Consider the following 27,468-nt stretch of genomic DNA (forward strand, 5'->3'; position numbering starts at 1 on the left):
TCTTCTTCTTGGATCGATCCCTTTATCGTTATGTAGTGTCCTTCCTTGTCTCTTCTAATAGTCTTTATTTTAAAGTCTATTTTGTCTGATATAAGAATTGCTACTCCAGCTTTCTTTTGATTTCCATTTGCATGGAATATCTTTTTCCATCCCTTTACTTTCAATCTGTATGTGTCTCTAGGTCTGAAGTGGGTCTCTTGTAGACAGCATATATATGGGTCTTGTTTTTGTATCCATTCAGCCACTCTGTGTCTTTTGGTGGGAGCATTTAGTCCATTTACATTTAAGGTAATTATTGATATGTATGTTCCTATTCCCATTTCCTTAATTGCTTTGGGTTCGTTATTGTAGGTATATTCCTTCTGTTGTGTTTCTTGCCTAGAGAAGTTCCTTTAGCATTTGTTGTAAAGCTGGTTTGGTGGTGCTGAACTCTCTCAGCTTTTGCTTGTCTGTAAAGGTTTTAATTTCTCCATCAAATCTGAATGAGATCCTTGCTGGGTAGAGTAATCTAGGTTGCAGGTTTCTCTCCTTCATCACTTTAATTATGTCCTGCCACTCCCTTCTGGCTTGTAGGGTTTCTGCTGAGAGATCAGCTGTTAACCTTATGGGGATTCCCTTGTGTGTTATTTGTTGTTTTTGCCTTGCTGCTTTTAATATGATTTCTTTGTGTTTAATTTTTGACAGTTTGATTAATATGTGTCTTGGTGTATTTCTCCTTGGATTTATTCTGTATGGGACTCTCTGTGCCTCCTGGACTTGATTAACTATTTCCTTTCCCATATTGGGGAAGTTTTCAACTATAATCTCTTCAAATATTTTCTCAGTCCCTTTCTTTTTCTCTTCTTCTTCTGGAACCCCTATAATTCGAATGTTGGTGCGTTTAATGTTGTCCCAGAGATCTCTGAGACTCTCCTCTGTTCTTTTCATTCTTTTTTCTTTATTTTGCTCTGCATCAGTTATTTCCACTATTTTATCTTCCACCTCACTTATCCGTTCTTCTGCCTCAGTTATTCTGCTATTGATCCCATCTAGAGTATTTTTCATTTCATTTATTGTGTTTTTAATCGATGCTTGATTCATCTTTAGTTCTTCTAGGTCCTTGTTAACTGTTTCTTGCATGTTGTCTATTCTATTTCCAAGATTATGGATCATGGAAATAGAATCTTGGATCAGCTTTACTATCATTATTCTGAATTCTTTTTCAGGTAGACTGCCTATTACCTCTTCATTTGTTAGGTCTGGTAGGTGTTTATCTTGCTCCTTCACCTGCTGTGTGTTTTTCTGCCTTCTCATTTTGCTTATGTTACTGTGTTTGGGGTCTCCTTTTTGCCGGCTGCAGATTCGTAGTTCCCGTTGTTTTTGGTGTCTGACCCCAGTGGCTAAGGTTGTTTCAGTAGGTTGTGTAGGCTTCCTGGTGGGGGGGACTAATTCCTGTGCTCTGGTGGTTGAGGCTCGATCTTGTCTTTCTGGTGGACAGGTCCACGTCTGGTGGTGTGTTTTGGGGTGCCTATGGCCTTATTATGTTTTTAGGTAGCCTCTCTGCTAATGGGTGGGGTTGTGTTCCTGCCTTGCTAGTTGCTTGGCATAGGGTGACCTGCACTGTAGCTTGCTGGTCGTTGACTGAAGCTGGGTGCTGGTGTTGGGATGGAGATCTCTGGGAGATTTTCGCTGCTTGATATTATGTGGAGCTGGGAGGTCTCTTGTGGACCCGTGTCCTGAAGTTGGCTCTCCCACTTCAGAGGCACAGCACTGGCTCCTGGCTGCAGCACCAAGAGCCTTTCATCCACCCGGCTCAGAGTAACAGGGAGAAAAAGTAGAAAGAAAGAATTAGTAGAAGAAAGAAAGAGAGAGGGAAAGAAAGGAAGAAGGGAAGAAAGGAAGGAAGGAAGGAAGAAAGAAAGGAGGGAGGGAGGGAGGAAGGATGGAAAGAAAGAAGGAAAGAAAGGAGGGAGGGAGGGAGGAAGGAAAGGAAGAAAGACAGGAGGGAGGGAGGAAGGAAAGAAAAAGAAAGTGGAAAGAAGAAGGGTGGGAGGGAGGAAAGAAAAAGAAAGAAGGAAAGGAGGAGCGGAGGGAGGGAGGGAGGAAGGGAGAGTAGGAAAAAAAGAAAGAGCAGGTAAAGTAAAATAGAATAAAGTATGAAATATAGTAGCGTTATTAAAATTAGAAAGTAATTATTGAAAAAAAAAAAAAAAAAACCGGACCGATAGAACCCTGAGACATATGGTGGAAGCAAAGCTATACAGAGAGAATCTTACACAGAAGATTACACATACACATTCACAAAAAGAGAGCAGGGGGAAAAATCAAAAATCTTGCTCTCCAAGTCCACCTCCTCAATTTGGGATAATTCGTTGTAAAAAGAGGAAAAGGGCGAGAAGTCTGAAATCTTGCTAAGTCCACCTCCTTAATTTGGAATAATTCGTTGTAAAAAGAGGAAAAGGGGGGAAAGTCTTAAATCTTGTCCTCAAAGTCCACTTCCTCAATTTGGGATGATTCGCTGTCCATTCATGCACTCCACAGACGCAGGGCACATCAAATGGACCGTGGAGCTTTAATCCGCTGCCTCCGAGGCTGCACAGAGAGATTTCCCTGCCTCTGCTCTCACAGCTCCCGGGTCTCAGCCTTGGACCTGGCCCCGCCTCTGCGCGTAGGTCGCCGGAGGGCGTCCGTTCTTCGCTCAGACAGGACGGGTTTAAAGGAGCCGCTGATTCGGGGGCTCTGGCTCACTCAGGCAGAGGGGAGGGAGGGGCGCGCAGTGTGGGGCGGGCCTGCGGCGGCAGAGGCCGGCGTGACGTTGCAGCAGCCCGTGGCGCTCCGTGCGCTTTCCCGGGAAAGCCGTCCCGGGGTCTCGGGGACCCCGGCAGTGGCGGGGTGCACAGGCCCCCCGGAAGGCGGGGCGGACAGTGACCCGCGCTCGCACACAGGCCCGGCGGCGGCAGCGGCGGCAGCGGCGGGCCGCGGCGGGCGGCGGTGGCGGCGGCGGCGGCGGCGGGCGGCAGGCGGCGGCGGCGGCGGCGGCGGCGGCGGCGGCGGCGGCGGCCCACGCCCGTCTCCGAGGTCCGTGCCTTACCCGCGGCTCGTGCCTGTCTCCGGCGCTTCCCCAAGCAGCCCTCTTAATGCCCTCTCCTCGCGCACCAGGAAACAAAAGGGAAAAAAGTCTCTTGCCTCTTCAGCAGCTCCAGACCCTTTCCCCGGACTCCCTCCGGGCTAGCCGTGGTGCACTAACCCCTTCAGGCTCTCTTCCTGCCGCCAGCCCCAGTCCTCTCCCTGCGCTCCGACTGAAAGCCGATACCCGAGCCTCAGCTCCCAGCCCCGCCCGCCACGGCGGCCGAGCAGACAAGCCTCTCGGGCTGGTGTGTGCCTGAGGGCACCGGTCCTCTGTGCCAGAATCTCTCCGCTTTGCCCTCCGCACCCCTGTTGCTGTGCTCTCCTCCGCTACTCCGAAGCTTTCCCCCTCCGCCACCTACAGTCTCCGCCCGCGAAGGGGCTTGTAGTGTGTAGAAACCTTCCCCCCTTCACGGCTCCCTCCCACTGGTGCAGGTCCCGTCCCTATCCTATTGTCTCTGTTTATTCTTTTTTTCTTTTGCCCTACCCAGGTATGTGGGGAGCTTCTTGCCTTTTGGGGGGTCTGAGGTCTTCTGTCAGCGTTCAGTAGGTGTTCTGTAGGAGTTGTTCCACGTGTAGATGAATTTCTGATGTATCTGTGGGGAGGAAGGTGATCTCCGCGTCTTACTCTTCCGCCATCTTCCTCCGGGGTCCTGAAGCATGTCCTTGCCTCCTATCACACTGGAATCCCATCAAGCCTTCAGGCTTCCTACCAGCTTACAGGATGGAATCTGCTGGCGTCTCCCCGCTTTTCCCCTCCATTAATGGCAGGGTCCCAATGTGTACTTGCGACCCATGCTTTTCTCAAACCAGTGCTTCTCCCGTTTAGCGCGCTCCCCTAGGTTCTTCATGACATTTTTTTCCTTAAATTCCATATATATGTATTAGCATACGGTATTTATCTTTCTCTTTCTGACTTACTTCACTCTGTATGACAGACTCTAGGTCTATCCACCTCATTACAAATAGCTCAATTTTGTTTCTCTTTATGGCTGAGTAATATTCCATTGTATATATATGCCACATCTTCTTTATCCATTCATCCGATGATGAACACTTAGGTTGTTTCCATCTCCGGGCTATTGTAAATAGAGCTGCAGTGAACATTTTGGTACATGACTCTTTTTGAATTATGGTTTTCTCAGGGTATATGCCCAGTAGTGGGAGCATCTCTTCTTTAAGCAAATCTCCTTTGCCTGTTCTTCTCATCTCTGACACTTGCTAAATTGTCTGTCGTCCTTAGCAGCTTGTATATCCTGGGTGTTAATTCAGCTCTATTCTCTGAACATCACATAAACACAAAATGGTGAGGCCAGTATTTCAGGCCCTTCTCTTGTGTTGTACTGGTTGTACTGTTGTGATGAGGGAGGATGGGGTGCAAGATGGAGGGCTTCTCCCCCAGGGCTCATAATCTAGTTTGGGCCACAGTGCATGTACACCAGTATGGTAATTTACATACAAAGACAGCCAGTAATGCGGCCTCTGCTTTGTACCGGAGTGTGTTCTGGAAAGCTTCCTTATTAAGAGGATCCTGTTAAATCAACATTTTCTTTTCCCCAATGTGGGTACAGCGTAACTAGGGTTACAATATAGTTTATTGTTCAAACCCTAACACTTGGGAGAATGATGAAGAGAGTTATTAATAATGGGGAATGTGTAACAGACTTAAGTTAGAACTGTCCTAGGCAAACTGGGATTTGTCGGGTTAAAACCAGAGATAAACAAGGACTCACACATGCAATCATAGCCTTAATCAGAATGATGTAGAAGGAAAGACTCAGGAGCTCTAAATCTGTAATTTAAATAAAAAATTGTAGTCTAGGTCCCATAAATGGACAAAATAAGTTATATATAGTTAAAAACAAGCCCTGAGATAAGATAAAATGTTCAGCATATAAAAATATGATTTTACTGTATCATAGATTTGTCTTATACAAAACTAATATGATGCTTACTGTGATAAAAATTAATAAAATTATTAATTAAAAATAGTTTACTTGTCTTCTTTGATTTTAGTGGATTATTTTTTTTAATGGAATGACTTAAAGATCTCTAGTATCTTTAAAAGGCAGGCTACCTACCCACGGAAGTTTGAACAGATGTCCTTTTTTTTCTTCGTGAATTTCTCAGAGACAACTAAGAATGTTCATTTTTTTCCATTTTCATCTCTCTATCTGTTCATTCATATATCTGTCATCAAGTCAACAGCTATTTACTGAGCAGTTACTGTGTGCTAAACCCTAGGTACTGGGAATACAGTCACCAGTGAGGTCTGGTTCCTTTTTCTTTGTACAGGCTTGTCTTTCTCTGTTTCAGCTCTGTCTTTGTAAAAGCAAGGAGAAATCATCTCCTTGGTTCTCTTTCCCTTTCTCTCTGAAGCAAAGTCTTATGGGATTAGGTCCCTCAGTTTCTTTATTTGGCAAAAGATTTTACTATTCAGTCAAATGTTATGAAAGTCTTAATGGAGCAAGACAAATATGCCTCTGTGACTTACTTACTCAAAAAAATACACTTTAGGAAAAGAGATTCCAAGTTAACAATAGAGGAAGGGAGTGAATCTAAACACAAGTTTCCAGCAAGCAGTAGTAATTCTGGGGAAATGTCTCTATATTTTTGCATTTCAGTTCTGCTAATGTCACTTTACTCTGCTTTTCTCCTCTTCAAGAGGAACCCAGATGATTATAACAAAGTGGATTTGATATCTAAGATGAGCATTCAGGGAACAGAAAGTAGTTAGTAGGGCTGGGAAAGTGAACGCAACTTAAGGAGTGGGGTTAGCCATTGGTAATGGCAAGAGATTTGGCTCAAGAAATAAGCAAGTCTTGTAAGCTATCTTAGGGATCTTGAACTTTGTCCTAAAGGCAAAGGGAAGTGTCTTAAGTTTTGTTTGTTTTTAAATCCAGGGAGTGACATTATCCTAGTTACCTCTTGGAAGGGTCATTTGCAAGAGAGATAAGTATGACTAGTGGCAAGGGTAGTGAAGGTTTTAGAAACCCAGTGGTTAGTGACCTGGACTAGGAGATGGAAGAAAGTGTATAGACTCCAAAAAACAGGTTTAGTGATTGAACGTGGGTGCCAGGGGTTACATGTTGTCCTGGGTTTCCCTTGCTTATGTGTCTGGAGAACCGTGGTGACATTTACTAAATGAGTAGTGGGGAAACACAAGGTGTTAGGCAGATTTTCACTTAAGCCTGTGGGTACAAAGTTGATTTATCAGTCTTCCAGAAATAATCAGAGTAGCATCTAAAATTCACTAAGAACTTTGGTTGTGAGCCTTGGGTGAAGAAAAACTTACCACAGCTGATTTTTATAATTAATTTCCTATGCTTTTTTCCTGCCATTCCCAATGACAGCAAGCGTCACCTTGCAAAGAAAGAGAAATCACAAAAGACAGCCTGGTGTCTGTGTGTGTGTGTGTGTGTGTGTGTGAGTGTGTGAGAGAGAGAGAGAGAGAGAATAAGTGATGATGGCTGAGGATGGCATGGATGGTTCATTGTATTTGTTCATAAACCTCTTTCACCCACTGGCAGAAAGGCTGAATGGGAGGGGTAGGGGGAAAGCTAGCTAAGGTTGCATAACTTCCTGATTAAGAGAGTGCTAGGGTCACATTGTCTGGGTTCCAGTTCTAGATATGCTACTTAACTAGTTGCGAGATCGTGGACAAATTTTTTTATCTCTTTGTGTCTGTTAGCTTCTTCATCTGCAAAAGAGATAATAATAGTGCTAACCTCATTTTAAAGTCTTAAATAAGTTATTGTCTGTAAAATACTTGGAATGAGTTACTATATTTACAATGTTTAGAACAACGGGTAGCACTGTTATTTATTTATTTATTTATTCATTCATTCGTTCATTTATTTATTTATGGCGGCTGTGTTGGGTCTTTGTTACTGTGCGAGGGCTTTCTCTAGTAGTGGTGAGTGGAGGCTACTCTTCGTTGCTGTGTGCGGGCTTCTCATTGCGGTGACTTCTCTTGTTGCAGAGCACAGGCTGTAGGTGCGCGGGCTTCAGTAGTTGTAGCACGCAGGCTTCAGTAGTTGTGGCACACAGGCTCAGTAGTTGTGGCACACAGGCTTATTTGCTTCATGGCATGTGGGATCCTCCCGGACCAGGGCTCAAACCCACGTCCCCTGCATTGGCAGGCAGATTCTTAACCACTGCACCACCAGGGAAGCTGGTAGTACTATTATTATACAAGGTTTTCTTCTAGCAGATGGAATGAACAAAGCCACAGATAATGGGCAGCATCTTAATAAGTGGGAGGATTGATGGAATTACATTATAATGACCTTTCTGTCCTGTATCCATGATTTTAGACCCTGATAACACATAGCATATTGTCTGGGTCCTTGTAATTTGTTCATCCCAGTGAGAACATGTTGTAGTGTTAGTGGCAGTGGCAGTGATGAGAATCGTGAGACTAGCTTGTATGAAATCTCCACGTCAACCTGATGAGGTGTAGATACTTCATGGTCTCACTTTTACCCTTGAAGAGCCTGGCTGTTATGTGAAGCAGCTGCCCAAGGCCAAGAGCTCGTGAGTCCTGGAGCTGGGATGCAATCCAGTTGGTTTAACTTGAGAGCCTACACTCTTTAGCCACTATCCTGATCGCCTCTGCAGTGTGTGTAAATAGTCCCTGTTCACGCAACGGCCCCCTCACAAAAGAGCAGAAAATGGCTTTATTTTCGTTAAAGGTGATGGGTTTCAGGGTCTGAAACTACAGGTCAGGGTAGTGGAAGATATCATTAATCTCTCTTTTCTGTTTCTCTTTTAGATATCAGTTTTTCTTGCAGGTGAAGCAAGATGTCCTTCAGGGCCGGCTGCCCTGCCCCGTCAACACTGCTGCTCAGCTGGGAGCATATGCCATCCAGTGTAGGTTCCACTTAAGCAAATTTGCTTCAGAGCTCTTGAGAAGAATGTTTGAATTTTTCTTTTTAAGCAAGTTTATAAAGTTCTTCTTATCAAATGACATTTTGCTAAAAAGAAATTGAATTTAGTCAGAATTCAAGTTTTAATCAGTGTGCCTTCAGAAGGGGTAAAAGTGAAGCCGGTTACATATCCCTTGTAGTAGGTTACATGGAGTTGTAGTCACAGGAGTAGCACTGATTCTTGATTCCATGGAAGGTCTGAAAATTTGTTCTATTCTACATTCCTCCTGAGTTGATTGATCCCTCTGAGCCACTCTGCCTCAGAGATCCCACTGCTTCCAAGCGGCTGTTGTGATGACCCCACGTGGGCAGGTGCCATTGCCAGTTTAGAGTGTGGCCCACAGTCTGCACCCATTGTCCATCAGCTCTTGCCATCAATATGGTGGCCATGGGGGCAGCTCCAGGTTGCACTGTCATTTTGGAGGCTAAAGCTGAGGCTGTTTCCACTTATATTTACTGAGCCCCTTCTAAGAATCAAGCAGGGTATGGGGGTGTTGAGACAGCATGTTCCTTGCCGGTGTGATTCTTGCAGACCAGAAATAGTTTAGAAAAAATATTCTAGAAAAAGTGTTGCGTAAATGAACTGGGGAACTGGTTGGGTTTGGAAGGTGGATTAATGTAGGGAGAATTTTTATAAGCATAACATAGTGAGCTCTCTGGTTTCATTTAGTTTCTTTGTGTAAACTGTAATGGGGTTATGTGCAGCATTGTATTATATTTCCATGACCATTATGTGGGGCAAATATGTTTTGAACCACATGATTTATCTCTTGGTGTCATTGTCTGAGAGAGGATATGGTTGTTTTTCACCTCAAGCATTTCCATTATATGTACTTTAAATTCTGTTCACAACCTTTTACTTCATATAAACTGGTAAGAATAACTTAAATGAAAATGATAATCATAGTCTTGCAGAAAGCAAAAGTTTTATCTTTTTAAGATAAGATTTTGTTTATACTATCTTTATATTCTCATCAGAGTTGTTTTAAACTAAAATTAGTTATTATCTTATATAAATTTATTAATAAAGCATTTGAAGAAAATGTTTAAGCATGAGAAGAAAACTTTTATTCCTGTATTTTTAGGAATATTTTCCTAAAATGGAAAAAAATTAGTTTCTTTCTTTTTTAGCGGAACTTGGAGATTATGATCCGTATAAGCATACTGCGGGGTATGTGTCAGAGTACCGGTTTGTTCCTGATCAGAAGGAAGAACTTGAAGAAGCTATAGAAAGGATTCATAAAACTCTAATGTAAGATTCACATTTTATTAACAATAATCAACATGTTGTACATTAGAGCCCCAGAACTTCATCTTGAAACTAGAAGTTTATATTTTTTGACCAACATCTCTCCATTTCCCGCACCGCCCCATTCCCTACCCACCCAGGCCCTGGTAACCACCCTTCTAGTCTCTGTTTTTATGAGCTTGGCTTTTTTAGATTCCACATACAGGTGGTATTATACAAGAATTTGTCTTTATCTGTCTTACTTCACTTAGCATTATGCCCTCAAGGTCTATCCATACACTTGAAAGTTGCTAAGAGAGTAGATCTCAAATGTTATCACAACAAAAAAGAAATGGTCATTATGTAACGAGATGGAGGTGTTAGCTATGCTATAGTGGTGATCATTTTGCAGTATATAAATGTATCAAATCAACATGTTGTACACCTTTAACTTATATAATATGTCAATTATATCTCAATAAAGCTGGAAGAAAAAGAATCCCACTTTACGTCACATCGCCCATCAACCATCATTTTATGCTATTGTCAGGCTTAAGAAAAGTTTCTTAACAAATTCTTCATCTGTGCCTTGAACATTTTTTCTTTTCAAAGTTTTTTTTTTTTTTTTTTACTGCTTATAACACTAAAATGCACATAGGAAACCCAAACAGTTTAAAAAGTATAAAGGAAAAAAAAAAGTGAAGAAGAGAGAGTAAATCCCAGTACCTAAAGTCAACATATTTTTAGTTAATGGCCTTTCAGACCTCTCTCTATGCATGATTTCCCATAGAGAAAATTTATTTTATATAGATTTATGTATGTATGATTTTACAATGAAATCATTCTGTACATACTGTATTTTGCAATCTTCTATTTTTTTCAGTCACCAGTACCTTGTGAAATTTATTTTTTTTAAACTATAAATATATGTTATTACCACAAAAGCCTTAATGTATTCTGGATTTGCTCTGTCTTAAGTATGTAAGTTCTTCACAGTTACAAGCAAAGCCCTGTTCAGTCTCTAGCAATGAATCTGGAGATCATGATGCCATTGTGGAGCCTCAAGGGGTATTATGTTAACACCACATGCGCTTCTGAGACATAAACACACTCCACTAGTAGGATTTTTAATTAATGGCCTGCAGCATTGAAGTTATAATTTAATTATAGTTATTTTGGTTAAATCCTCTATACTGATTAACTTTGCTTTATTGCCTCTTATGTAACATTCCCCTTTGAATTTGCTTAGTTTCTTTCAGATGTATTACAGTTAAGGTGAAAAAAAGTGTAGAATTAATCTGGTCAACAAAAAATGTTTGCCTAAAGGATCTGTTTCAGTGAGTAGCACCAGAAGTCAGTTGCTGAATTGCAATCAGAGAAACTAGGCTTTCCACCTTGTATTAACATGCCCCAGAATGCTCTCCAGCCTGGTTCTAGAGTCCTTCATTTTAAGGTTTCACTGAAGTGGGTGCTAAGAGAGTACCTGTTATAACATTATGAAGGGCACCGTCTTTGGCACATTCTGAGAATACTGATTCTGCTAGGAGTTTCCAAGTACACTTATGTTTTGAAATTATCAGGAGCTTTGATAAAGGACCTTATCTGTTTTATGGCATGGTGTTGACAGCGTGACTCTTATTTCTAAAAGACTAAAGCTTGATCAAGGTTTGGTAGCTTTCTTGTATCTAATTTGTGGTAAACATTCTTCTTTGTAGATTTCAAAAGTATTATATTGCTGGGCTTTCCAAAGTACCATGGCTGAAACATGGGATTGCATCGAAGCAGGATTTCTTAATTTTTAAAAATTTGTGACTCCTTTTGTTAACCATTAAAAATCTCTCTCTCTCTCTCTCTCTCTCATACACACACACACACACACACACGCACACGCACGCGGGCGTGCGCACACACACACACAGAGTTCCAGTCATCCATGGAGATTCCTGGCAGATGCTTACCCTCTTTAGGAATGAATGCTATTTTCTGTATATTGTCACCAATTAAGATTTTGGGAAGATTTTTATACTTTGTATTAAGAAAGTGACAAGTACTTTGACAATTTCTAAAGGACTACACATGTGCTCAGGAGATGCTGATGAGCCCCGGTTGGGTGGTGAGGGCCCCATTCTCTTTTTCCCTCCAACACTGCTCTCCTTCGTTTGCCTCCCGGTGGAGAGCTGCCGGTACACAGAGACGTTTTACTGTCTGTAAAGGGTATGCTTTTTAATTTGAGTGCTTATATGCTCAGTAATCTCTTTGGGGGTTTCTGAAACTGAGACTTTTTAATATATGTGGGGCTACTGGGATCAGCTATAATGAGCAAAACTAGATTTGGTAAATGAAATTAACTTACAAGTATCACCTCAAGAGTATTAAAATTTTGTCACCACGAAGGCAAGAGTCTTCTTGAAATACAAAGGCTTATGTTTGCATTAGCACAAAGGATTATTTATTTTTCCAGTGAATACAGTGAAAATGGCTTCTGTTCCCTGTGAGCATAGTAGCTATCAGTAAAGTAAGGCTCTTTGTTTTTATGCTGGGCGTAGGGGTCAGGCTCCTTCTGAAGCAGAGCTGAATTACTTGAGGACTGCTAAATCCCTGGAGATGTACGGTGTTGACCTCCATCCTGTCTATGTGAGTAACATTTAATTAACACAAAGTATTTTAAGCTGATGACATTTTCTTAAAAAGTCACTGGAACTCCCAAAGGAAAGCAGCAGTCCTGTTGTTTAGCGAGCAGATGATACTTCTTCATCTGTGTTTTTGAACACAAAGAATCTCTTGCGTGGATTAAAGCCTAATGAGTTTTGCATAAAGGTCTGTGATTATATTTCCATGTGTAGAAAAACAATTAACTGGGCTTGAAAACACAACCTGGATAACAGCTCCAGAGGGCTTAGCTAAACATCAAAACAGTTTTAAATTGGTCTATAATTGATTATATTAGACAGAAAACAGGAGGATTTTCCAAAAAATAGATTTTATGGCTGAAAAACATTCATAAAATCACCTGCCTGCTAAAGTAGACTTTAGGCAACAGTATATGTGTAACTGTTGGTGGTTCTATGTTGGATATGCAGGTTCTGTCAATATTAGGGTTACTGCCTACTGTAGTTATTGCCACTGCATAAATAGGAGAATTTTTGCAGTTTTTCTTCAGTGGCTGATGAAAACTTTCGGAATATGATCAGTGGGCACTTACACTGAATCTGTACTGAGTGTTCAGGATCCAGGTCTTCAACTTTGAGCCACTTCTCTAAGGTTACCAACTGGTTATTCTACACCAGTGAGATTGGAATGTCATTGTCTTTGATTTTATGAGAGTTTAGTTACCAATAGACAAATCTGATTATTTGAGAAAATGGACCAGGTGTCTTATTCTTTACACGAAGTGAATTGCTAAAGATTATACGTAGATTGAATGTTTGTCATTTGGATTATGGAACTCAGTTGGGTTTTTTTTGGAACTCAGTTTTTAAGAAACCCTGATAAGACTTACTGTAATGCAAACAGCTCATTGATGTTTTCATTTTGTAATATGTCTTTTGCTCATCAGAGTTTGCTAAAACAAATCATCTCATATTATTTGTAAAGAATTAGAAGCATCCCTGGTTATACTGTTAATATGGCAATAAAAGTTACATATTTGGGAGAAGTAGTAGCTCCCTGATAAATTACAGTCTAATCTCATTAAACCATTAAATGCTCCATACTACTGTCCTTTAAAAATACTTCTAAAACTTTGTGGAGTAATTTTTTTTTTCTTCTAGCCACATTAATCTTGTTAGGTTTTCAGTTTTTTAAAAAATATATTTTATAGGAAATGTATAAAGAGAGAGTCTTCTGCAAAATGCCTCTGCATTTGTATAATGTTTATTCTAATTCAAAAATATTTTTTTTGTGGGAGGTGGAAATTTATGGCAAACGAACCAAATTCGTTAGAATCTTCCATACATTCCTTTAAAATCGAATTTTTAGAACTGAAAGTGGGCAACAGCTGATATTTTTTGAAAATATATTAGCTATCTTATGTTCCTTGGGAATTTGACTTTGAGGCTGTTATTTGACCTTAGGGTAGAAAAAAGATGGATACAAACACAATTCTCTGTGTGTTCTTGGTATCCACTCTGTTTGTGACCTTTTCATTTCAGAATCCCATTTTCTTTTTTTTTTTTTTTTTGCGGTACGCGGGCCTCTCACTGTTGTGGCCTCTCCTGTTGCGGAGCACAGGCTCCGGACGCGCAGGCTTAGCGGCCATGGCTCACGGGCCCAGCTGCTCCGCGGCATGTGGGATCTTCCCAGACCACGGCACGAACCCGTGTCCCCTGCATCGGCAGGCGGACTCTCAACCACTGCGCCACCAGGGAAGCCCAGAATCCCATTTTCTTAATTGGGATTTGTTATTGCCCAGAAATGAAGGGTTTCCAGTCTTTACCTACCAGAAGAGATCGTATTTAAAAATTTTTGAGCAGTCTTAAAGTCACAAATGGAAATAGGAAGCAGCATGCTGGAGACCTCAGAAAATCCATGTGTATGTCTTCAGGTGGCTGCCTGAGGTTTCTGGGGAGGGCGGTGGTGAACCAGGACTCATGATTGTCCTGATCAGAGAGTAAGATCAAGACAAGTCTTTGGAAGGGGCCCTTGAGAGCAGCCAGTGGTTGTCAGTTCTTGGCTGCACAGGAGAATCACCGGGAGCATTTATGTGTTTTTGATACCTGGGCCCCTTCATTATAGATTCTCATTTAACCGGTTTTGATGGTACCCAGGCATCAGCATTTTAAGCTGCATGAGGGATTCCAGTTAATGTGCAACCAGGGTTGAACACCACTGTAGAAGCAACACGGGGTGAATCAGTCAGTGGCTGGATTGGTAGGTAGTCCAGGTTCTCTTAATGAACTGAGGTGACCAGTTAGAAAGCACTAAGAAAAATTTTCTTTAAAACTTTGAAAAAAATGAGCAGCACATTAGCTACCATGATAGCTTAGCTAGCTTTCTAAGCTGATGTCTTTCAAAAACCAGATCTAGTATTTATGCAACAGATTATGTGTGTATGGCTAGTTACAGTTTGAGAAAGAGTTTTTACATGAACAAATTTATGGTTATAAACATATGTTTGTTTTTGTAGGGAGAAAACAAATCTGAGTATTTCTTAGGATTAACTCCGGTTGGCGTTGTTGTCTACAAGAATAAAAAACAAGTGGGGAAGTATTTCTGGTAAGTTTAACTTGAGGGCAGAGTTGGTATTAAAGTTGTACGCTGTATGTATTTGGCTTATGGGACTTGTATGTCATTGAAAGAGTTGGGGAAATGCAAACAGGTACATTTCCAGTGGTTGACAAGTAAATGAGTGAAATTGGGTATAAGTTTTCTCCCAATGCATATCAGTGTATCTTTTCTCTGTAAATTTCAGGTATTTTGATTCTGGACTCTCTTGTCCATGGAAGCTGTGTGTAGTAGGATTTCCTACCCATTCTAGGATAGTCTGTGGGCCCAGGACTCCTCTGAGTTCTAACTCTAAATGGGGAAGGATCTGAGAGAGATAGGGGAGCCCATAGCACTACACTATGTCTGGGAAGGCAGCACCACCAGGGCCTGGGGACTCCAAGCTTGTCTGCATTTACTGGAGAAGCCCAGGAGAGTGAGAATGGAGTTTTGTTCAAGAAGGTGTCCAGAATGAAGGATGTACATACAGGGAACTCTCTACAATTACAGTATCAGTCTATAAACCAGTCTTTTTCTACTGAATACTTCCCACTATCTGTTTTGCTTTTCAGGCCTCGGATTACAAAGGTTCACTTCAAGGAGACACAGTTTGAACTCAGAGTACTGGGAAAAGATGTAAGTTTGTGTTTAGCGCTTAGCTTCCCTGAGATGGGAAGTCTTGTCTACTCATTGATAACTTAGAAGACACGGTGAAGTAAAACCGCCATGTTTTCTTCAGCTGCAGCCACATGGAAGAAGGTTAATTGACTCATGTGAACAATTTGTCAAGGAAGGGAAGGGGAAATGAGTAGAAATGAATGAGTTGGTAATGGAGAAATGTCACTTCAGTTTTATCAAAGGAAAAAACCTAACCTTTCTAGGGCACAGGAGAGAATAGGATATGATTATCATTATTAGTGTAATTCGATCTTCAGTATGGTCTATGAAGGTAAGATTCATGTAATCAGAAGGGTGCAGCCTGCATGCACGATAAAACGTGTCCTAATTTTGTCCCGAAGTCAATTGAACAACAACCCGTAGGGAGTCACACTTCTGTTCTTTCCCTAGTTGAGCGTGGTAGATAAACCAGATGGGAAATTCTGGATGCTTTCAAGGGAGAGTGTAAGCCAAGGGTGCAGAAATGCTGACGGTCACTCTGCAGGTTGCCAGTGACCTCCAGGACTGTTTGGGTAGCGGGTACAGTGTTTGTCAGAGCCTCAGGGTGCTGTCGTGCATTGACAGGTAGCTTTTAGGAAACTGGGCAAAAGAAGACAGGATGTGAAAGCTTCCTTTTAATCTCCCTGTGAAACTAATGCTCCCTTGAAGTGCTGTTCCTATAATTCATGTTTATGGGATACGCGGATGAAAATATGACGTAGGAGAGTTCATCCTTCTGTCTCCTTGATGCTAACTTTATGCTGAAAAAAAACTTAAGTGAATAGTGTTGAATTGACTTTCTAATAAGATACTTGTAAAAAGAAGTAAACAAAATCTGCTGATGCAGCCACAAGCTGGGACACAGGAAGCAAAGTGGCTGCAACCACAGTTGGAACCTGGTATCTGGCTTAGTGCCCCACATGTAGCAGGTGCTCAGTAAACACTTGTGGCCTGATCGGTGAACTGATGTACTGGGATGGTGGGCTGCCAAATCAGAAAACCTGATACCACTATTGGTTCTTCTTCTAGAAAAAATACAGTGATCCCTCCCAGAACTGTGTGATATGCTGCCAATTATTGATGAAACTAAAATTGGATTTTTGACATGAGTTTTAACTTGTAAGGAGCGGAAATTCCTGGTTTTTAAAGGAACGCATAGTCTAAAAAGCTTGTAGTAGTTCTCAACAGTCTAGTCCGAAGAAAGTCCAGTTTTCTTCAACCTTAAAAGATGTACTGATAAAAGATTGAATTAAAATTATCCAAAAGTATTATAGAATAGCTCATTAGATAGTAGTGTTACACAGTTTTCTTCCTATCTTGCTGGTTTCATGTGACTTGATAATGCAAGGAGTAAGGTCTGTTTAATACTTGGAAATAACATTTCAAGTTTTTAATAAGAATGTGATAATGGGAATTCCCTGGCAGTCTAGTGGTTAGGACTCTGCTCTCTCACTGCTGAGGGCCTGGGTTCAATCCCTGATCGGGGAACTAAGATTAAGATCCCACAAGCTGCACAACCAAAAAAAAAAAAAAAAGGTGATAATAAAATGATAAGGCTTTTCATGAAAACAAAATAAAGGGATTATATCAATCTAAAAAGTTTTGGTACAGCAAGGGAAACTATCAACAAAACAAAAAGGTATTCAGGAATTCTGAATAAGTCTAAAATTATTTTTAGACTAAAATTAGTTTAAGTCTAAAAATATTTAAGTCTAAAATTATTTAAGTCTAAAATTATTTTAGACTTAAATTATTTTTAAGTCTAAAATTATTTTTAACTTAAAATTAAATCAATCAGTAGCCAAATTCCAACTCCTGTGCTCCAAAAGAAAATACTACTAATAATGTCATCATTGCCACTGTAAAACTTGTACATATTACTTTAGATTCTCCTCCCAAAGAATTCATTATTTGTTGGGGGGTTGGTAAAAATGGATAAAGGGGGTCAAAAGGTACAAACTTTCAGTGATAAAATAAATTGTATATTTGAAAGTTGCTAAGAGAGTAGATCTTAAAAAGTTCTCATCACAAGAAGGAAAACTTTTCTGTAACTATGTAAGGTGACAGAGCTTGACTTATTGTGGTGACCATTTTGCATTGTATACAAATATCAAATCATTATGTTGTATACCTGAAACTAATATAAGATTATATGTCAGTTATACCTCAATAAAAATATAAAAAAGAAAAAGAAAAAGACTTTTCATGGAAGCATTACTATTATTCAAAGTCATTTTTCCATTTAGACCTAAGTTATTTTTGTGAATGAGGCCCTTTGGTGAACTCCTTGTACATTATTATTACAGTGCCTTAAAATGTCTTCTGCATCCTTGGGATAAATATTTGGTAAAGTTGCAGCTAACTCGAACTTTCAGCTTCTTACATTTCTTTATTATTAAGTGAAAACAACAACAAAATTGATGTCAGCATGTGATTTTTTTTTAAAAAATGGCAGTCTCCACAGGGTGGCCTGGTTTCCTACACACACAGCTCAATCCCTTTGCTGTAGCATCTCTGAGAAGGCACGGATGTTTGTTTGTGTGCAGCCTGAGGCACTGTGTGCTCCTGGCAGTGGTCTCTAGTAAGGTGCCAAAGCAGGTCACATATAACTCAGGCTTGAATCAAAGGAATTTTAAAATTTATTTTATTTTTTTATTTTTTAAAAAATTTATTTATTTAATTTATTTATTTTTGGCTGCATTGGGTCTTCGTTGCTGTGCGCAGGCTTTCTCTAGTTGCGGCGAGCGGGGGCTACTCTTCGTTGCGGTGCATGGGCTTCTCATTGCGGTGGCTTCTCTTGTTGTGGAGCATGGGCTCTTGGTACGCGGGCTCAGTAGTTGTGGCGCACAGGCTCAGTAGTTGTGGCGCACGGGCTTAGTTGCTCTGCGGCACGTGGGATCTTCCCGGGCCAGGGATCGAACCCGTGTCCCCTGCATTGGGAGGCGGATTCTTAACCACTGCACCACCAGGGAAGCCCTAAAATTTATTTTATTAAATAACACACTAATTTAACCAAAGCATTCCATTTTCTCAGAATTCTGGCTTTGCAGACCCTTTCTTCTTTCTCCACCAGGCTATCTTTGTGAGGTGGTGATATACATAATGGTAGAATTAAGTTGATTATTATGGAGGTCTAACTGTAATCATAGATTAAATAAAAAAGGCCCCTGAAACCCATTACCTGGAACAATAATCACAGTCAGCTTGAAAAAGGATTGAAATCCTTATTCTACTGGTTTTCCAGTCGGCTGGTCCAGTTAGAGAGACTTAACTCTTTATGTTAGGAGCTGTTAGGGCCAAATTCAGAGATTCAGTTCCCAAAAGAACAGCAATGTCCTACAGATAAAAGATTTTCCTGGTGTCACACTATGCCACTAACACTGTCCAATTCCACATTTTAATATTTACCATGTCCAACAAAACACATTGACATATCTTATTAGATAGTAATAATGTCTAACATCTGTTTATATATTGCTTTGCATCCATAAATAACAATCTCATTTTTCTTCTTTTCAATATCCCCACCAATATTTTCTTTTTTTCTTTCTTTTATAAATTTATTTATTTATTTATATTTTTGGCTGCATTGGGTCTTCGTTGCTGTGCATGGGCTTTCTCTAGAGGCGGTGAGTGGGGGCTACTCTTTGTTGCAGTGTGCGGGCTTCTCATTGTGGTGGCTTCTCTTGTTGCAGAGCACAGGCTCTAGGCACACAGGCTTCAGTAGTTGTGGCACATGAGCTCAGTGGTTGTGGCACATGGGCTTTGTTGCTCCGCGGCATGTGGGATCTTCCCAGACAAGGCTTGAACCCATGTCCCCTGCATTGGCAGGCAGATTCTTAACCACTGCACCACCAGGGAAGTCCCAGGAGCCCCATTTTTAACATGATGAGTCTGAGGTGTCTGTTAGACTTCTGAGTGGGGACATTTAATAAGTGGGCTCTGTGAGTCTGGAGTTCAGGACCAATGTCTTTGCAGAATATTCAAATTTGAGAATCATTGACATATCCCTGGATTCAAAGCTATGACACCGGGGCTTCCCTGGTGGCGCAGTGATTGAGAGTCTGCCTGCCGATGCAGGGGACGCGGGTTCGTGCCCCGGTCCGGGAAGATCCCACATGCCGTGGAGCGGCTGGGCCCGTGAGCCATGGCCGCTGAGCCTGTGCGTCCGGAGCCTGTGCTCCACAATGGGAGAGGCCACAACAGTGAGAGGCCCGCATACCGCAAAAAAAAAAAAAAAGCTATGACACTGTATGAGGTCACTAGGAGAATGAGTGTAGATGAGAAGAGAAGAGGAAGAACCAGAAAAGCAGGCTGAGAAGGAACAATCAGGGAGGTAGAAGGAATCCTAAATTGTCCTCACCTTTGCCAAGTGGAATTCATGTATTAAGTAAGGTTCATATGATGTTGACATGTCAACTTAGGTAAGGACTGAGAATCAACCTTTGGAATGTAGGAGGTCATTGATAAGACCAGTTTCAGTAGATTGAAGAGTGAGTTTTAGCAACTCCACTCTTAGCTCTTTGTACCCTAGAGAATCACAAGGGACATGGATATTCCTTGCAACACTTACGTGAAAGTAAAAAAGAAATAAAATAACAGAGACGTTCATTCATAGGAGAATGGACACCTAAATTCATGCATGTTAAGAAAAACAGAAGAAGTAATAGGAGGAGTGGAATTGGAAATGATGAGTGTGGACAGCTCTTCTGAGGAGTTTTGACACAAAGACGAACAAATAGGGAGATACCTGGGGGGGGGGATGTGGGGCAAGAGGAGGTTGTTTTGTTTTGTTTTGTAAGTTGGAAGAAATAATAGCACACCCTGATGAGAATGATCCAATACATGGTGAAAACTTGATGTAGGAGAGAGAAATGCTGGAATGATATTTGCTGAGTAGAGGATAGGAGATGCCAGCTATTGTATAAATGGAGGCATATACATGGTTTTAGAGAGCAGCCAGGGCAGTTCATCTCTGGTTTGCAGGCAGGAAGAAGGAGTGTGGGAATGTAGACTGGGGAAAGTGGTTGTTCTCTTTTCACCATTCTGCTTTTTATTTTGAGGGAACTAGGTAGCACCGTCTGCAGTTGAGACTGAGGTTGGGGAGGATGTGTTGGGGTCTGAAGGAAGAGGAAGCTATTAAATAGTAATTTGGGAGAGAAAATGGACATGGGACGTGTGGTTTGATGATGTCCTATGATAGTTCCATGGTGTGAAGTGTCATAATTTCAAGTAAGCCCACTCATGGTGTGCTTTTCTCCAGCCACATTCAGTGGCACTGGGGCCGGCACAGAGCAAGTGGGGAGTTGGTTTTGTTAAGAAAGCAATACAAAGAAAGAGAAGGGCAAGGGAACCCAGTGGGGCAGGGGAGTGATTATAGTGATTTGCCATGGAGTTGAAACTGGATAAGGAGGTGACTGAGGACAGTGAAAGAGTGGTCGAGTCTGTGGGTGGAGGTCCTGGTTTAGTTGAAAGATTGTTGGGGGTAGAGTATTGGAGGGAGTTAGCTGGAGAGGGAGGTGGTGATCAGAAAGTTGGGTGCTAGGCATTGAGATTAGGGAGGAGCTTCAGTTATTGTAAAGGGAAAGTCCTAGGGCAGTGGTTCTCCTGGGGGCAATGGCCTCTCATCCCCTGCTCCCCAGCCCTGGGGATATTTGGCAACATCTAGAGATGTTGTTGGTTGTCACAGCGCTGGGTTGGGCAGGTATGGTGCTGGCTTCTAGAGGGTAGAGTTTGGCTGTGCCGCTAAACTTTTCCCGGAGTGCTGGGTGTTGGTACAGGAAGGCCCTCCTCCCCCAACAAGTGTCAGTAGTGCTGAAGCTGAGAAACACTACTCTGGACTTAGGAGCATGGGGGTGAAGGGTGGAGAGAGGGGGCAAGACAACCTTGTTGGAGAAGAGAAGTTCAGGGAACTGAGATGTCTGGGAGTGGGAGGGATCTTTTTTTATATATTAAAATTTCCAGTGCAAGAGTAGTATTGGAGAGAGTGACAGAGACTGTAGTAGCATCAGCCTGTGAGGGAGATGACTTAAGGGCGACAGCCAGCATAGAGAGCACAGGTGATATATATTATCTGATGAGATTCAAACCTGGGAGTTCTATGGGGAGGGAGAGAGAATGGTCTGAAAGTGGCAATGGGGAGCAAGGAGGATCCTCCCCCACTTGCAGGCCCAGTGATATGAGAAGAGGCGGGGCAGAAGGCACAGCACGACATCAGCACTGCGGTGCACACTGTCCTCAGGGGAGAGCCTGGGTTGGCTGGCTCAAGAGGGTGAAGGCAGCACCCTCTCTGTTTAAGAGAACAGATTGGAGCTGGGGGATTTTGCTGTTGTTGGTAGGCTATGAATTCCAGAGGGCACCAAGGAAGTGTTTCAGGATTTGGATAGCAGTGGAGGAGGGGGACAGACAAGGGGATATGCTGAGCATTATTTGGGGGTGACTGACATAAACAGGTATAGGGGACATAGTGAGACGGCGTCCAGCGTCAAGGCAGATGAAGGCGAAGAGGCTATGAAATTCGAAAGGGAGTGAGGGTTGGTTTTCCACGTCTGCTGTCCACCCTAATGATGAGGGTAGAAGGCTGGAGGGAAGTGAGATGGTCCCAGTGCACTAGCGCAGTCCTACCTTTCTTGAGAGAGGATTTCTCTGATCTGTGTGCGTGTGCTGGGTCTTGACGCTGACTGATGGACTGGAGGACTGCTGGAGGGACTGGGTGGTACATCAAGCCTAGGGCCTCACCCACTGTGATCAGATTTACCTTTCAGAAAGAGTACTCTGGCTGCAGGGTGAACGTGGAGGTGAGAACAGAGACAGACAAGTTAGGAGACTGAAGACTGATCAAGGGGAGATGACGAGGGGGTAGTCACCACAAGGAAGGAGACAAGTGGACAGATTTGAGGGGCATTTAGGAGGTAAAATTCCTTCTGATTGGTAGCAGATTGAATTTTTTTTGTGCAAAATAGGGAGGAATTCAGGATCATACCTGAATTTCTTGGTTTCATTAACAGGAAAAGAATGCAGTCCCCAGAGTAGGCCTGGAAGTTGGCATGTACTAAGCACATTTGTTGAATAAGTGGAAAAAAAAATAATGCTGTGATTACATTTACATGTGATGCATCATGGAACTAACCTCAGCCAAACCTACCCAGCGTGACGGGTTGTAGAACCAAAAGATTTCTGGCAGCTCTGGCCACGAGTAATTAGATCCACTTGGCCGAACTCTCAGCCTGCATTGAGAAGAGGAAGTCATGGTGGCCAGGAGTTGTCACTGTCAACAAGCCCAAGAGGTCTTGCTTACGTAAGCTAGGGGTTCCTTTCACGTTTTTAATAAAACTACAGATTTTTTTTTTTCTTTTCGATACGCAGGCCTCTCACTGTTGTGGCCTCTCCCATTGCAGAGCACAGGCTCCGGATGCGCAGGCCCAGTGGCCATGGCTCACGGGCCCAGCCACTCTGCGGCATGTGGGATCCTCTCGGACTGGGGCACGAACCCATGTCCCCTGCATCGGCAGGTGGACTCTCAACCACTGTGCCACCAGGGAAGCCCATGAACTACAGATTTTTAAAATTTGTTTTTATTTGAAAATAATTCCAAATTTACCAAAAGTTGCAAAGATTAAAATATCACAAACAACAAGTTCCCCTTATGTTACTCACATTCACTTGTTAACATTTTACTCCATTTCCTTTTTTACTTATCTCTCTACACACACACACACTTCCTTCTGAACAATTTAACAGTAAGTTTCACGTGTCATGTGTCTCTAAATACTTCAGTGTGTTTTTCCTAAGAATAGAGATGTTCTCTAATGTGACCATAGACCACAGTACAGTTATCAACTTAATTTATTTTGGTAGAATACTTCTTTTTTTTTTTATTTTTGAATTTTATTGTATTTATTTTTTTATACAGCAGGTTCTTATTAGTTATCCATTTAATACATATTAGTGTATATATGTCAATCCCAATCTCCCAATTCATGACACCACCACCCCTCCCCCTCCACTTTCCCCCCTTAGTGTCCGTACATTTGTTCTCTACATCTGTGTCTCTATTTCTGCCCTGCAGACCGGTTCATCTGTACCATTTTTCTAGGTTTCACGTATATGCACTAATATACGATATTTGTTTTTCTCTTTCTGACTTATTTAACTCTGTATGACAGTCTCTAGATCCACCCACGTCTCTACAAATGACCCAATATCGTTCGTTTTTATGGCTGAGTAATATTCCATTGTATATATGTACCACAACTTCTTTATCCATTCATCTGTCGATGGACATTTAGGTTGCTTCCATGACCTGGCTATTGTAAATACTGCTGCGATGAACATTGGGGTACATGTGTCTTTTTGAATTATGGTTTTCTCTGGGTATATGCCCAGTAGTGGGATTGCTGGGTCATATGGTAATTCTATTTTTAGTTTTCCAAGGAACCTCCATACTGTTTCCATAGTGGCTGTATCAACTTACATTCCCACCAACACTGCAAGAGGGTTCCCTTTTCTCCACACCCTCTCCAGCATTTGTTGTTTGTAGATTTTCTGACGATGCCCATTCTAACCGGTGTGAGGTGATACCTCATTGTAGTTTTGATTTGCATTTCTCTAATAATTAGTGACGTTGAGCAGCTTTTCATGTGCTTCTTGGCCATCTGTATGTCTTCTTTGGAGAAATATCTATTTAGGTCTTCTGCCCATTTTTGGATTGAGTTGTTTGTTTCTTGAATATTGAGCTGCATGAGCTGTTTATATATTTTGGAGATTAATCCTTTGTCCATTGATTCGTTTGCAAATATTTTCTCCCATTCTGAGGGTTATCTTTTCGTCTTCTTTATGGTTTCCTTTGCTATGCAAAAACTTTGAAGTTTCATTAGGTCCCATTTGTTTATTTTTGTTTTTATTTCCATTACTCTAGGAGGTGGATCAAAAAAGATCTTGCTGTGATTTATGTCATAGAGTGTTCTGCCTATGTTTTCCTCTAAGAGTTTTATAGTGTCTGGTCTTACATTTAGGTCTCTAATCCATTTTGAGTTTATTTTTGTGTATGGTGTTAAGGAGTGTTCTAATTTCATTCTTTTACATGTACCTGTCCAGTTTTCCCAGCACCACTTATTGAAGAGACTGTCTTTTGTCCATTGTATATCCTTGCCTCCTTTGTCATAGATTAGTTGACCATAGGTGCATGGGTTTATCTCTGGGCTTGCTATCTTGTTCCATTGGTCTATGTTTCTGTTTTAGTGCCAGTACCATATTGTCTTGATTACTGTAGGTTTGTAGTATAGTCTGAAGTCAGGGAGTCTGATTCCTCCAGCTCCATTTTTTTCCCTCAAGACTGCTTTGGCTATTCGGAGTCTTTTGTGTCTCCATAAAAATTTTAAGATTTTTTTGTTCTAGTTCTGTAAAAAATGCCATTGGTAATTTGATAAGGATTGCATTGAATCTGTAGATTGCTTTGGGTAGTAGAGTCATTTTCACAATATTGATTCTTCCAATCCAAGAACATGGTATATCCCTCCATCGGTTGGTGTCATCTTTAATTTCTTTCATCAGTGTCTTATAGTTTTCTGCATACAGGTCTTTTGTCTCCTTAGGTAGGTTTATTCCTAGGTATTTTATTCTTTTCGTTGCAATTGTAAATGGGAGTGTTTCCTTAATTTCTCTTTCAGATTTTTCATCATTAGTGTATAGGAATGCAAGAGATTTCTGTGCATTAATTTTGTATCCTGCACCTTTACCAAATTCATTGATTAGCTCTAGTAGTTTTCTGGTGGCATCTTTAGGATACTCTGTATAGTGTCATGTCATCTGCAAACAGTGACACTTTTACTTCTTCTTTTCCAACTTGTATTCCTTTTATTTCTTTTTCTTCTCTGATTGCTGTGGCTAGGACTTCCAAAACTATGTTGAATAATAGTGGCGAGAGTGTATATCCTTGTCTCGTTCCTGATCTTAGAGGAAATGCTTTCAGTTTTTCACCATTGAGAATGATGTTCGCTGTGGGTTTGTTGTATATGGCCTTTATTATGTTGAGGTAGGTTCCCTCTATGCCCACTGTCTGGAGTGTTTTATCATAAATAGGTGTTGAATTTTGTCCAAAGCTTTTTCTGCATCTTTTGAGATGATCATATGGTTTTTATTCTTCAATTTGTTAAGATGGTGTATCACATTGATTTGCGTATCTTGAAGAATCCTTGCATCCCTGGGTAAATCCCGCTTGATCATGGTGTATGATCCTTTTAATGTGTTGTTGGATTCTGTTTGCTAGTATTTTGTTGAGGATTTTTGCATCTATATTCATCAGTGATATTGGTCTCTAATTTTCTTTTTTTTGTAGTATCTTTGTCTGGTTTTGGTATCAGGGTGATGGTGGCCTCATAGAATGAGTTTAGGAGTGTTCCTTCCTCTGCACTTATTTGGAAGAATTTGAGAAGGAAGGGTGTTAGCTCTTCTCTAAACGTTTGATAGAATTCACCTGTGAAGCCATGTGGTCCTGGACTTTTGTATGTTGGAAGATTTTTAATCACAGTTTCAATATCATTACTTGTGATTGGTCTGTTCATATTTTCTATTTCTTTCTGGTTCAGTCTTGGAAGGTTATACCTTTGTAAAAATTTGTCCATTTCTTCCAGGTTGTCCATTTTATTGGCACAGAGTTGCTTGTACTAGTCTCAGGATGCTACATATTTCTGCGGTGTCTGGTTTAACTTCTCCTTTTCATTTCTGATTTTACTGATTTGAGTCCTCTCCCTCTTTTTATTGATGAGTCTGGCTAATGGTTTATCAATTTTGTTCATCTTCTCAAAGAACCAGCTTTTAGTTTTATTGATCTTTGCTATTGTTTTCTTTGTTTCTATTTCATTTATTTTTGCTCTGATCTTTATGATTTCTTTCCTTCTGCTAACTTTGGGTTTTGTTTGTTCTTCTTTCTCTAGTTCCTTTAGGTGTAAGGTTAGATTGTTTATTTGAGATTTTTCTTGTTTCTTGAGGTAGGCTTGTATAGCTATAAACTTCCCTCTTAGAACTGCTTTTGCTGCATCCCATAGGTTTTGGATTGTCATGTTTTCATTTTCATTTGTCTCTAGGTATTTATTGATTTCCTCTTTGATTTCTTCAGTGATCTCTTGGTTATTTAGTAGTGTATTGTTTAGCCTCCATGTGTTTGTGTTTTTTATGTTTTTTTCCCTGTAATTCATTTCTAATCTCATAGCGTTGTGGTCAGAAAAGATGCTTGATATGATTTCAGTTTTTTTAAATTTACTAAGGCTTGATTTGTGAACCAGGATGTGATGTATCCTGGAGAATGTCCCATGCACACTTGAGAAGAAAGTGTAATCTGCTGTTTTTGGACAGAATGTCCTATAAATATCAATTAAACCTATCTGGTCTATTGTGTCATTTAAAGCTTCTGTTTCCTTATTTATTTTCATTTTGGATGATCTGTCCATTGGTGTAAGTGAGGTGTTAAATTTCCCTACTATTATTGTGTTACTGTCGATTTCCTCTTTTATAGCTGTTAGCAGTTGCCTTATGTATTGAGGTGCTCCTGTGTTGGGTGCATATATATTTATAATTGTTATGTGTTCTTCTTGGATTGATCCCTTGATCATTATGTAGTGTCCTTCCTTGTCTCTTGTAACATTCTTTATTTTAAAGTCTATTTTATCTGATATGAGTATGGCTACTCCAGCTTTCTTTTGATTTCCATTGGCATGGTATATCTTTTTCCATCCCCTGACTTTCAGTCTGTGTGTGTCCCTGGGTCTGAAGTGGGTCTCTTGTAGACAGCATATATATGGGTCTTGTTTTTGTATCCATTCAGCAAGTTTGTGTTTTTTGGTTGGAGCATTTAATCCATTTACGTTTAAGTTAATTATCGATATGTATGTTCCTATGACCATTGTTTTGGGTTTGTTTTTGTGGATCCTTTTCTTCAATTGTGTTTCCCACTTAGAGAAGTTCCTTTAGCATTTGTTGTAGAGCTGTTTTGGTGTTGCTGAATTCTCTTAGCTTTTGCTTGTCAGTAAAAGTTTTGATTTCTCCATTGAATCTGAATGAGATCCTTGCCGGGTAGAGTAATCTTGGTTGTAGGTTCTGCCCTTTCATCCCTTTAAGTATATCATGCCACTCCCTTTGGCTTGTAGAGTTTCTGCTGAGAAATCAGCTGTTCACCTTATGGGAATTCTCTTGTATGTTATTTGTCGTTTTTCCCTTGCTGCTTTCAATACTTTCTCTTTGTCTTTAATTTTTGCCAATTTGATTACTATGTGTCTCGGCGTGTTTCTCCTTGGGTTTATCCTGTATGGGACTCTCTGTGCTTCCTGGTCTTGGTTGGCTATCTCCTTTTCC

At 41.0% G+C, this 27,468-nt stretch overlaps 1 protein-coding gene across 1 annotated transcript in view; it reads left to right on the forward strand.

The window, feature by feature from the left end:
• EPB41L4A (erythrocyte membrane protein band 4.1 like 4A) overlaps positions 1-9,289 on the forward strand; it is a gene marked incomplete at its 3' end in the record, with an annotated part of 159,744 nt that extends 150,455 nt beyond the window's left edge. Inside the window, exons 5-6 of the mRNA XM_081231101.1 lie at positions 7,880-7,977; positions 9,165-9,289. Of these exons, the coding sequence (XP_081087227.1) occupies positions 7,880-7,977; positions 9,165-9,289 (223 nt within the window). The remainder of the gene's footprint in view (positions 1-7,879; positions 7,978-9,164) is intronic.
• Positions 9,290-27,468: the final 18,179 nt, after the last annotated feature.

Source organism: Mesoplodon bidens (genome assembly GCF_964165515.1).
Source record: "Mesoplodon bidens genome assembly, chromosome: 4".
Taxonomy (NCBI): Eukaryota; Metazoa; Chordata; class Mammalia; order Artiodactyla; family Ziphiidae; genus Mesoplodon; species Mesoplodon bidens.